The 12,559-nt window shown below is 40.5% G+C and overlaps 1 protein-coding gene across 6 annotated transcripts in view; it reads left to right on the forward strand.

The window, feature by feature from the left end:
• The window catches only part of FRYL (FRY like transcription coactivator), a 3,055,992-nt gene extending 3,043,978 nt beyond the window's left edge, over positions 1–12,014 (forward strand). For all 6 annotated transcript variants that reach the window (XM_069631694.1, XM_069631695.1, XM_069631691.1 and 3 more), the window contains one exon: positions 9,569–12,014. In XM_069631694.1, coding sequence (XP_069487795.1) covers positions 9,569–9,827 — 259 coding nt within the window. In that variant the 3' untranslated portion in view covers positions 9,828–12,014. The remainder of the gene's footprint in view (positions 1–9,568) is intronic.
• The last annotated feature ends 545 nt before the right edge of the window (positions 12,015–12,559 follow it).

The raw sequence follows: 12,559 nt of genomic DNA on the forward strand, positions 1-12,559 counted from the left end.
TTCTCTTTGGTTGCATCCTATGGCCAATGGTAGGTGCGCCCTGCTAACTTTTAACCTAGGTCTTGCCAGCATGAATGTGGAGATTGCTGCAGGTTAGAGGGAGTGCCAACGTGTCACCTCTGTGGGCAAAACTAAAGAAATGGGAGGACTGAGGAACGTGTTTGCAAAGGCAGTGATGGGGTGTTTCTCCCGTTAAAAGATTATTACAATACCTTTAACATGATGAAGGGAAAGAAGGAGGAACTGATAAACACGGATTAGATGCAGGTGGGGAGGGGGATGCTGGTGTCTCTGAAAGGCATGCCGAAGCAGGACATTTCGGTGCGGACAGTTCGGCGCGGGCTACCACGCCAAACTGGCTCCTGCGACGAACCGGCTGCGCCAAATGGGCCCGCGCCTAACCAGCCGCGCCGAAATGTCCTGCTCTGTGGTGTTAGTCCAGATTCTGCAATCCGTGGTGATACAGAACTAGCAGGTAGTTCTTGAGTTTCGCGTTTGGTAAGACGCATGACCATTTCCACATCCTCCCATTCGGGCTACCCTACGCTCAAACATTTTCACCAAGTGGATGTCTATGGTAGGGGCCAAACTGGGGTGGGGAAAACTATTTGTTACTTTGTAACATGCCTTCACAAGCATAGAACTAACAACGTGGCAATACACCTACAGACGAGAAAACTAGCAAATGTAATATCCAAAAAGAGACATGCATTTAACATGATGGGTTTCGAAATTATAATTGAAGATCGAAGAAATAATGTAACAACAAACGAAAAACAACAATCGACTAATAAGCACTTTTCAATGAACAAAGCATAACATCACGATAGATTGATAACTACTTTCAAGCTATGTTGCTGGAACTGTCTAGGTTCAGGACATCTATTTCAAGATGATAATTTGACCATCAAAAATGGGGACATAATATGTTTACAAGAAACATGGATTAGTAAAAAACTGGCGTGTGACGGATTTATGACACACATGAACCCCGCAATTACTCAGAAAAAAGGTTGACCTTCCTCTGGATTACTAACACTGATTAAAACTGGTGCTGGTTTGCAGGTCATTAAATCCATCAACCTGAACCCATTTACACAACTCACTACAATGATACAAACAATTGACATACAGGCAAAAACTAAAGAACTTAAAACGCAGAAAGGAAGTCCAGCTGCATTTGTAACATTTACTGGAATCCCTGCACCATAAAGTACAGCGTATTCAACTATACAATTTTTTCAAAACTATAAAAACTCAAGATCATTTATCTCAAAATGGAAATAATCATATGTGGTGATCTTAACATTCACTTATTCACCAAATCAGGAATACAATTCAACAAAACAAATTGGTCGATACAGCCCAACTGAGGCTTAATGCGCAATGAGAGACCTAAATCTCATCAATGGCCTAATACAAGGAGCTATACCAGCAAATCTGACTTGGGCCAAATAAAACACAGTGGGGACATTTAGATTATATCTGTCACCTCAAACCTGAAGTCAAAGTTAAAAGCTTTAGCGATCACGGCAAAAGCGAAAAGTGATCATAACATCCTAACATTGACTTGGACAGAGACACACATTCGTCCACACTTGAATGCAATGGCCTCAATGGAATTGACCCACGGATTAAATTGTTTACGAATATCAGACAAACACCTACGGCAATTGTTTTTAAAACAGCATTAACCGACAAGTGTAAAATCGAATATGAATGGCTATTTCAACCTTACAAAGGAAATGATATAAAACAAAAACCTTGTCAGCTACCCCATGAACATGCATATAGCCAAGAAACAGCCAACAAGAAAAAAGAAAATTGGCAAAAGAACTCAAGAGCAAGTCGGATGCAAAACGATGCTAAAACCATGTTAGCTGCTCTAAACCAATGAAACACCAGCAATATGTGGAACTTATTAAATAGCAATCATGAAAACAAAGACCGACTAACAACATATGTAACTGAAACAGCTTGGCTGGAACATTTCAACAAAATTCATGGTGGAAAAAAAAGCGAAGAAACATTGAATCTAACAAAAGTCGAAAATGAAAACCGGCCATGGAGATTTGAATGGTCAAGTGAAGAATTATTGAAAACAATTCAACGACTCAACTCTTCAAGGGCACCAGGCCGCGATGGCTTGAATAACCAGACTTTGAAGAAAAACCCAGAAGCATGGGCAAAAGTTTGTGAACATCTATTCCAGCTAATCAACACAAATAATCAAATACCACCAACATGGAAAACAGCCATATTAATTCCGATTTATAAAAAAGGGGAACGGAATCAGCCTACCAACTATCGACCAATAGCCCTGTTGGGCCCGATTGGAAAACTATTTGCAACTCAACTACAGCGTCGGCTCACCGAATGAACAACGAAGAACCAAAGATTTGACGTGAGACAACCTGGCTTTGTAAGGGGAGTCGGTACAAACATTAATCTCCTCATATTAAATCTACTGAAGCTTGAAGCCATGAGAACAAAGACTCAAATATTTGCAACATTTATTGAATTCCAAGTGGCCTTCGACCGCATAGAACGGCACAAATTGTGGGAGAAACTAAGGACCTGGAAATGTCCATCGGACTTGCTAGAAAACATAATGGCCCTATACTCATCAACAAGTATTTGGGTCAGAATGTCACACGTAGGTGCTGTAACTCAAGCAATACAGACATTGAATGGCCTAAAACAAGGATGTCCACTGCCTGCCACACTTTTCGCTTTATACTTAGCAGACCTTGAAGACCACCAATGCTCCTTGATAACCAATCCACCTATTCTGAATGGAACACCCATAAAATGGATTTTGTATGCCAATGATCTAGTGCTTTTTTGATAAGACACAAATAAACTTGCAGAAAAGAGGGAATGCACTATTTGAATACGCAAAAAGAATGATCCAAGTGTCAATTTGGCAAAATCCCATCTAATGCCTCTAATTAAGCATAATGGAACAAAACGTGCATCACCAAGTATCTTTATGGAAAACCAAAAACTCGAGACTGTGATGTCTATTAAATACTTAGGAATGTTGATTGACCAAACAATCACTGGAACCTTGTGGAAAGAAAATAACCTGCCAAAAATCAATTCTCTTGCTCGCCAAGGCGCGATGCTGCAGAAGGAAATATGGAGTCTTCTCCTGCAAACCTTTGACTATGTTCTATCCCCAAAAGGTTACCGCAATAACAATTTAGGGAAACAAATCCCTCTTAAACGTCTCATGGAAAATCTTGGACGTACTTGACGGAAGATTCTGGAGAAAAGCACTGACACTCCCACCTTCATTCCCAGTTCAACGGATTAGGTTCGAACTAGCACTCCAATCTCTACAATCCATAGTAATATGGAAACCGTGGGATTTATCTATATAGAAAAACAGTGATGGAAGAAGATATTCCAGCTGTGCGGCTATTACGAATCAAGCCCAAATCTATCAACAACACAATATTAAATACATGGAAGGAAGCCTGCAAGAGAGTGATGGAAGACAACAGTATCACTGAAGAAACATTGATACACAGAGCAACAAAAGCCAAACAAAAAATCCAGCAAGCAGACTGGATCACAACCCTGGTAAAAAAAGCTGAATATCAACGTTCGATCAACTGCTTGCTAGACTGTCGTAAATTGAATCAACTGCCGAAATATCTAGAGCGATTTCCATGTTGTAATGCGAGGATACATTTCTCAGATTCCGATTCAATCTATCGACACAGGAATTACTCGCATGAATCTGCTATCGACAGGAATTGCTCACAATCACATAACAAATTGCAAAAAGAGAAAAAGACTGCTGTTACTGTCATAAGGTAACACAGACCGAAACATTATATCATATATTTGTGGAATGCGAAGCTTTGAAGGCAGAAAGAGGAAAAATATGCAGCCATGCTACCAGAAGAACACTTGAACTACTCCCCGGAGGAAAGATGGGAACAAATCCTACAAGGGAAACACAACAGCCTGATCTTCCGAATTGTACAATACTGGAATGAAATCTGCGATAAAAGGACATAGAATGATTATAAGCAAGTAAAAACCTCACAGCGAAATGACAATCTGAACATAATCTCTCAAAATGAACATTTTATTTTAATTAAAAATATGGGTTTTAATGTAATTAATTCTAACGGAAATGTAAAAGTTATAACCGATTATAACTAAAATATTCATTAAAAAAAAATTGTTACTTTCCCTACCTGGCCGACTGGCTTATGAAAACCACATTCCTAGAGCGAACAGTCACATGTACAAAGCACATGCCACCTCCTGCACAGCTTGGGATTTTCCTACACCTTCAAGAAGTCCCAGGTGGCATCTTCTCAGACCGCTTTTTCTTCAGGGCCATTCTGGATTCCTTTTCCTCCCAGGGACAGTTTGCAAAATATTTTGCTGATATTTGAGTTGTTGCAGAACTCTGATTTTGCCTGTCCTAGCTTTTCTGGGCCTGACGGCAACCTGCATTTTTCTGGTGCCTCCGTCTTGAGAACTCTACAATGGTCTGATGAGAACTCTGCAATGGTCGCTCAGGTCCCAACGATACCAATACTGGGGATGACTGGGGGAGGTGGGACGGGGGTTTCAGCTCTGAGTCTCTACCTGACAGGCACTTTACTTATATTGGTGGATCCAGGTGGACAGCTTGAGGGCAGGGGAACTGTTCTGGCAGCCGTGGCCAGAGGAAATCTCAATCGTAGACATTTCCCTGAAGGTATGAGGCGCTTGCCTGTCACCTGAGTGATCTCGCAGTGAGCATGATTTTTGATTTCTTTTGTTTGTTAATAGTGTCTTAGGTTTTTACAAAACCCTTAGACAATTAGTATTAATGTAATCATTTTTATAGTCCCATCACGCTGTCGGTTGAAAGCACTTGGAGGGTCCGAAGTATGGGGAAGTTAGGACATTCTAGTATGTGTCTGTGAATAAAGGCAATTAAAGGATCTGAGGGCTTGGCTGAGTCCCTGCTAGCCACCCATGTCTAATTGATGTACACTAGGGAAATAAGCTGGAGGGTGTGTGTAAGAGGATAGTCAGTTTTGTGTGTAGCTACAGTTAGAATTTTGTTGTCATAAAAGGTAGCTACATGTTTATGGCAGAAGGGTTGTGCATAGTGACATTCAAGTTGTATGTGAAAGCAGATGCTTGCAACAGTGTGGCCGTGCCTTTGGATAATTACAAACTCTGAGTGCGGGCGGAAAAATGCATTGATTATAATAAAATGAAAGCCTAGAATTGGTACATTCAGCAAAATTCGAAAACATCGGAGTTGATAAATGATGGTGGATATATTCTGGTTGCTTCCAGCTATCATTAAGTGGCTACATTCAAGACCCCACTTATCCATAAAGGCAGCAATCTGCCAGCACCTGCATTCCCTGTAGTAGAAAAAATTCTTTATATAACAAATGATCAGGGCGAACCCAGTAAAGCCAAAAGGACCCAAGAACAATTTAATAAAGACTCTGTACAATACATGTCATATTTAGTACAAGTGATTTCCACAGGTAATTGAGCTCAAACGCATTCCTAACATTTAACATACACTGTAATTCAAGCAGTGTACCATGTGGAGCAGGGTCCTTTCGTTATCCAAGTCTCCCAAACTGGTTGGTGTGCCTAAGTGTGTGCTTTCTATCCAGTGATCGGTACTGGCCGCGCCGGTCTGTAGAGAGTACCTGGAGTGATCAGGGAATAGCCAGGTGCTCCTCCTTTTTATTTATTTATTTATTTTTGCGAGGTGGAACACATTCTACAATCGCCTACAATCCATAACATGGTCGCCCTTATGAACTCTGTGCAGTTGACCACAGTGCTGCACTTTGCAAACCTTCCAAGTGCTATAAAATGACTATCACAAGATATCCTATGGTGCAAAGGCTACAGTCTGTGATATATAATGGCTACCCTCACAAGATCCTCCAGGTCGCCCTCCTGAATTAGTCCAAGTGCAGCACAATGGCCAAGCGCACAAGTCTTCTAAGTGTAACATGTTGGCTACCCTAATGTATATTCATGGGGCAAAAACATTGGCGATACTGATAAATCATCTAAGAGCAGAAGCAATGGCCACTTTTCTAATGATGTGGTTCAACATGTTAGTCACCCTCAAATACCGGTGCAATATATTGCCTACCCCACCCCCAAAATTTAATTAAGTACAGTAATGGCTGTGCTCACCGCCCGTACCACCTTAACTTAGTTGTTGCTGTAGACGCTATGTCAGGGGTACATGGGCAAACAGGGCAGAGGCTGCCCAGAGGGGAGCTGCCCTTTACCGGCTGCCCAGGCTAGGCTGCCCTGCAATGTCAGAATTTGGCTGTTCTTTCCGTGTCCCATGAACCATGTGTGTCCAATCCTGGGAGGGGAGGCGGGTGGGTGGTAGTGCAGGGAGGCTGGAGAGTGAGCTTGGAAGCACTTCACAGGAGGGAAAAATAAATATACCGGCTCCTTTGGCGAGGTCTTGCAGAACAGAGGGCCTTCCATGCTGCAGGGGGCTCAGGCAGCATCTTACCGGAGCGCTAAACAAGACCTAATAAAACACATGATTATCAAACCCATCTGTAAAACATAAAATGCATCAGAATTTAATTCCACAATTACTGATTGGATAAAATGTTAAAAATCTCACAACTGCTAATGCTAGAGTATTACCATCGCCTCCCTGTATCCTTGAGAAACAACTTTCAGTAGTCCAAGAAACCACTTCATGTACAAAGGTTTTCATATAAATATGTATGTTTTGCAAAGCATGGCAATCTTGAAAGAAATGTTTGCAGTTTTCCACAGACCCCCAACACCCACCTACATGCGAATATCCCTGAATTCTCCAATTAGTAACAAGTTGACAGAAAATCGGGGGGAGGGAGGATATTTTCTTTGGTAGCTTGGCAGGTTGTTTCTCTTTTTGCCTTCAAAAATCAAATCTTGATATCTCTCATGTGTTTATCCAGTCTCCAGTTTCATCTTTTTAAAGGATCCTGGATCAGTTGCACGTTTCTGGGGGTCAGGTCCTAGTTGATCAAGTATATTTTTTTTAAAGATTATGTACAAAAACAGTAATGGTTCTAAGGCCCCCAAAATTAATAATTACAATATACTATTTAAGTTACAATGCAAGGATATCAGCAGTGGTACTAGACATTTGTGACATAAGAGCAACATATTACTCTATTCATGAAGTTTGAGAAGTCATACATAGTTCATATCTAAGGACAGCAATAGTATGCATGCAGGAAGTCCTAAAACCTATTTCTATAGTCTTGGGAGGATAGCTCAGAGGCAACGTGCTCACCTTGGAAGCAAGCCGACACGGAGCACCACAGGTTCGATACCCGGGTCCGCGCTTAGAAACCTGTGGGTATTAAGTGCGTTATAAATAACCTATCCTATCATATCAGGCCTTCCAAAGTTTTTCCCAATCTGCTGATGACCAGTGCTCAATACCGTAAATAACTCTAGGGGCTATCTTGCTAATATAATATTTAATCAAAGGAATTGAAGAGACAATTGCAGGATTTTGGACTCTTCAATTGGGCTGAAAATAGATTGATTGTAATCTTTAGTGTTTTATATAATGATTTTAACATTGGTTTATGGTGGACCTTCTAAGTTAGAAAACAAATTACCTCAAGCTTCATACTCTCAATATTCCAGAAAAATCTTTTTACTTTTTTTACAGATACAAAAATGTAATCAATTCAGTCATACCGCAGTTTCTCGGTTATTCTCATCGCCTCAGATTGGGCATGAAGAAGTGGTATGCAGATTTTCGATAAATGCCCATCTGCCCTCCTCGACACCACCGCGTGCAAGATTACCTTTTGTTCCACTTTGGTGGGCAGGTTGCTCATCCCAACATCACCTCTCTGAATCCCTTTGCTTGGTTCCTGAGAGGTTAAAGTACAGGGATTAGGATCTGTCCAAAGAGGTTTGCACACATGCTGGCTACTAAAGCCATCTACAATTGCCGTTGGAATCATTTTTCGCCTGGTGCAGGGAGATTAATCTGGACCCAGTTGCTTGTCCTATGGCTTCGATCCTCCAGTTTTGGTGTCTCTTGGTAGAAGTGGATTGCAGATCTGCACAGTGAAAGGATACCTTGTGGCCATCTAAGTTTTCATGATGACCCCTGCGCAGGGCTCTTACATTTGGTCACTACAGTGGTGCAGTTTCTACAGGGCTTAGTAAACCTGTTCCCACTGAGACAGTTTATTTTGCCACCATGGGATCAAATCTGGTGTTAACATTCTTGATGGCTTCTCCCTTTGAGCCAAAACATTGTTTTTCCTTCTGAATGTTGACCCTGAAAACCGTGTTCTTGATGGCAGTTACATCTGCCAGGAATGTAAGTGAGCTCTAGACTATTAAGGTTGAAGCCTCCTTACCTCGCCAAAGCTAGTCTCAGACTTGCATCTTAATCAAAAGATTCCATTACCAGTCTTTTATCCGCTCCACATCCTTTCGAATTGGAGGAGAGAGAGCATCATCTGGGACTTAAGGGGGCTTTGAGTCTTTACGTTTCAAGACTTGGGAAATTAGATCAATTTTTGTCACCTATGCAGGCCCCAGGATGAGTGTGCAAGTAACTATTCAAAAGATTTCAAGATCGGTCATCCGCATTTCTGAATGCTACAAACTACCGCAAAGAGAGGCTCCTGCCTTGCTACAGGCTCACTCCATTAGAAGGATGGCAGCCACATCAGCTCTTCAGAGAGTGGTGTCCCTATCATGGATATAGTACAAACCACACGTTTGCCAAACACTACTGTCTGGATGCTATGAATATCCAGAATGCCTTATTTGGAATGGCAGTCCTCCATAGCTACCTGGTTTAGGGATGTGTAATCGCTCTGCCCCCACCTCCAGTTTGCTCTCTGAATACTGCTGTAGGAGCCTATTTTAAGATGCGGTATCTGTGGGAGAACGCCATCTATTAGACGAACAAATTACTTAGCTGGGGTAATGTTTTTTTCTGGTGGATAGCTATCCTATGGGTTGCTCATTGCCCTCCCAGCCATCCTTGCTAACAGAACATTACAGGGAGAGAAATAAACGTAAGAATATTTACCCTTGCAGTTCCCACAGCTGCTGAGCATGAGGAAAATGAGGTGTTGTGAGACACCCCTTGCTGGGCTACAAGTGTTTCCGATGCCATCTATGCTGGCGAGCTAATATTTGAATATGAGTAATCTGTGGGATAGCCATCCACCAGAAAGAACATTACCCAGGTAAGTAATATGTTCTTTATTTTCATTCTTCCAAAGTTCCCCAAGTTCATATTCCATATGTCCTAAGCATTTGCAGTCTTGCCTTGACTGACATGAGATAATTTGTTAACGTTGTTTGTAACGTCGGATAGTTTCATAGGGTCCCTTATCTTCCATTGCCCAGTGCATCCTTGTACTTCTTGCTGTCTGAATGGAATGTGCTTCCAACTTTTTGAGAATGTGAAAGTGAGTGACTGCACCTGGTTCACTGTTCAGAAGTGTTCACTGCAGATATGTGAAGAGCTTTCTCTTTATTTGTGTAGATTAACTGCTCTTTGTATTTGCAGATCTGTTTGGCCCAATGATATATTTGGAGGCTCAGAGGATGACCCTGTCCAAACATTGCTGCACATCTATTTCCATCATCAAACACTTGGGCAGACAGGCAGCTTTGCTGTTATCGGCTCCAACCAAGACCTCTCAGAAGCTAGCTCTAAACTGATGGAAATAAATCTTGAAATTCGGGAGTCTCTCCGCTTGGTGCAATCCTGTGAGCTCTTAGCAAGAGGAAAATCAGTCGGAAACATAGTAAGCCTTGAATTCTGAGATGTTGAGGTGGAAAAAGGAACTGAAGTGGAGGATGTTCAAAAATTAATAAGCACCTTTCGTAAGCAATCATTACAAATTACCTTCTTCACCTTTTCTCCGGTCACGTCCTCCACACACAATAATTCTGCAGAAGGAAGACATTTTCCGTGTGGAACACAGATCCATGCATGGTGGCACTGGCGACATAACTGACCACCATCAACTCACAGATGTGTGGACAGAAGCATTGTGTTATTGTAATCCTATTCATCACTAAATGCAACCTTCATGAAAGGAGAAGGGCTAAAACGATGTCCCCAGAACATTTAGCAGACTTAAAACTTTGCGAGTAGTTGCAATACTGCCTATCCCCTTTCTGAATCAAATACAGATATATATTTAATATATATGTATATCTTTGTGTGCGTGTGTGTGAGAGAGAGGGAGATCAACCTAATCCTTAAAGAGCAGGACGGCATGATGCTGAAATCAAGGTTGGCTGACAATATGTTTGGCAGAAGACCTGCAAGTCTTCCTGGCTTTCCACAGAATAGAAATCTGCCAGATGATACCTACCGTATACGTTCTACATTGTCATGAAGATTGTGCAGGCACACAATGGCAGAAGATGACTGATCAAGAAGATGACTGATAGACTTGGCTTTTGAAGCTTTTCACTGTGTGTAATAAGGAACTACTATGAGTGAGCGGTGTATGGTAAAGACAGCTGAATTTTAAGTGTGGATGACTGTGTACATAAAGTCGCAGAGCATGCCTCAAAGAGAAATGCAAGATTATTTTTGGAAAAATGTTTATTTTATTAGATCTAAGACCTCGTAGTATGTAAATGATAGGCCATGTAATGTTATTTTAAGCTGGGCTTTGCCGGTGTTTCTTAAAGAAATAATATATCTTGATAACGTTATTGGAATGCTGCTCAGTTCTCTGATCAGTGCTTATGTTACATATTTTGACAACTAACCAAAAAGTAGCTGCCTGCAGAGACTTCAGAATGTATATTTAAGATATATGCTGCCCTTCAGCAACTCTCCTTAGAAAGGTTAACTTATTTTACTCTGTAAATATTCTGAAATCTGTATAGAGTTAAAAGCAGTATTTTTTTCTTGTACATTAGTGCAATGCACTGTTATAGGAGGATGGATGAGTGTACAAAACGATTGAAACAATTGTGGAAATTAGTTGTATAATACACAATCTTTAAAATGCGGGTGTAATTGCATTCACAGGTTTATTCAAAACGTATTATTTTTTAGAGAAATGGGAACTAAACTATGTGCAGACTAGAGAGGGGAAATTGAGCACTGAAACCTGCATTATCGTTTTAGTTTAATGTCAAAGGAAACTCCAGCACAAAATCCGGATTCTATTGAATCCAATGGCATTTTTTAAACAAATAAATGAATGTAGTCCCATGCTTCCTGCAATTTGAAAGGAATGCCCTGTTTTTTTTAAATGCATCTCTTACCCACTGTGATATATATTTATGTGTGTGTGTGCGCGCGTTTGTATGTATATATGTATATATATGTATGTATATATATATATATATATATATATATATATATACACATTATATTTCTTTTAACAAGACAATATTCTAGAGGTTGGGATATTAAAAAAAACATTCTTAATGTTGCCTATTGTTGGGATATTGGGAGAATGGCCCCCAAAAAATGGAATGTATGCTTATAAGCATTCATTGATGGCACTGTGCACTGTTGGGCTGCTGACAGAAGTTGAGTAACTTTGCAAAGCTATGTAGCTGGTCATGGCACATTTATAATCACTGTATGTTTATTTAAAAAGAAATTATTTTCATGGGTATTGTAGTTTTTTAGGGATGCATTACTTTTATTTACATCATCTGCATTACCATTTTTTTGTTTAAATAAAAAAATATAACTGCATTCATGTTTATATTTTTTTGTTAAGATATGTGGTGGTTTAAAAAAAAGTATGTATAGAAGTAGATTAAAATGTCAATAAGGGTTTTGAAATGTCATTGATGCTATCCAACACACTGCATGGATTTACTCTGCGTACCAGACATGAACCTTGAAACCCTTGTTCCGTCGGTGTCGTGTGGTTATCATGGCCGTTATCCCTATGAGATCAGTGGCCAGGAGAGGGGCAACTCGCATCCAACATACAGATTCAAATAAAATATAAATCTCTTACCATCCAGTGAAGACTTTTCTTTTTTTAATGTACATGAAACGAGGAGTACATTTTCTTAAAGATAATGCCCCATTTGTATAAAGTACAACCCATGTTCCCTACAGAGTACAAAAAAACAAGAGCACCTACAGATTCCTAAATGAAAAAGGAAGTTTGTACACTTATATTTAGTTTGAAATGTTTAATTTCTGTTGGATTCCTTCCTCCCACGCCTTTCACAACTTTCAATATCCACTTGAGAAGGTATATGGCTCTGCACCCACTCCATATCATCCTAGTCGGGGCTGTATTTTACGTCACTGGTATATGTATATAACAACATAAGACCCTTTTATTTCAGTTATGTTTTGCACATGCTCCAACACGGGTTCTCTGAACAGCCACTTGATAATTCATTCTGTCATGTCTCTCTTGAGGTTTAAACAAGAGTTAAATGTCTGTCGGATGTACACCTGCACTGTCTGGTGCCTTGGCTAGGTTTATGACATCTGAGGCTTGCAGCTCTTGCTGGTGTGTGCACTCTAAGACCATCAGTAAGTGGGCAAATATAT

Source organism: Ambystoma mexicanum, chromosome 6q, assembly GCF_040938575.1.
Source record: "Ambystoma mexicanum isolate Mex_15411 chromosome 6q, UKY_AmexF1_1, whole genome shotgun sequence".
NCBI lineage: Eukaryota > Metazoa > Chordata > Amphibia > Caudata > Ambystomatidae > Ambystoma > Ambystoma mexicanum.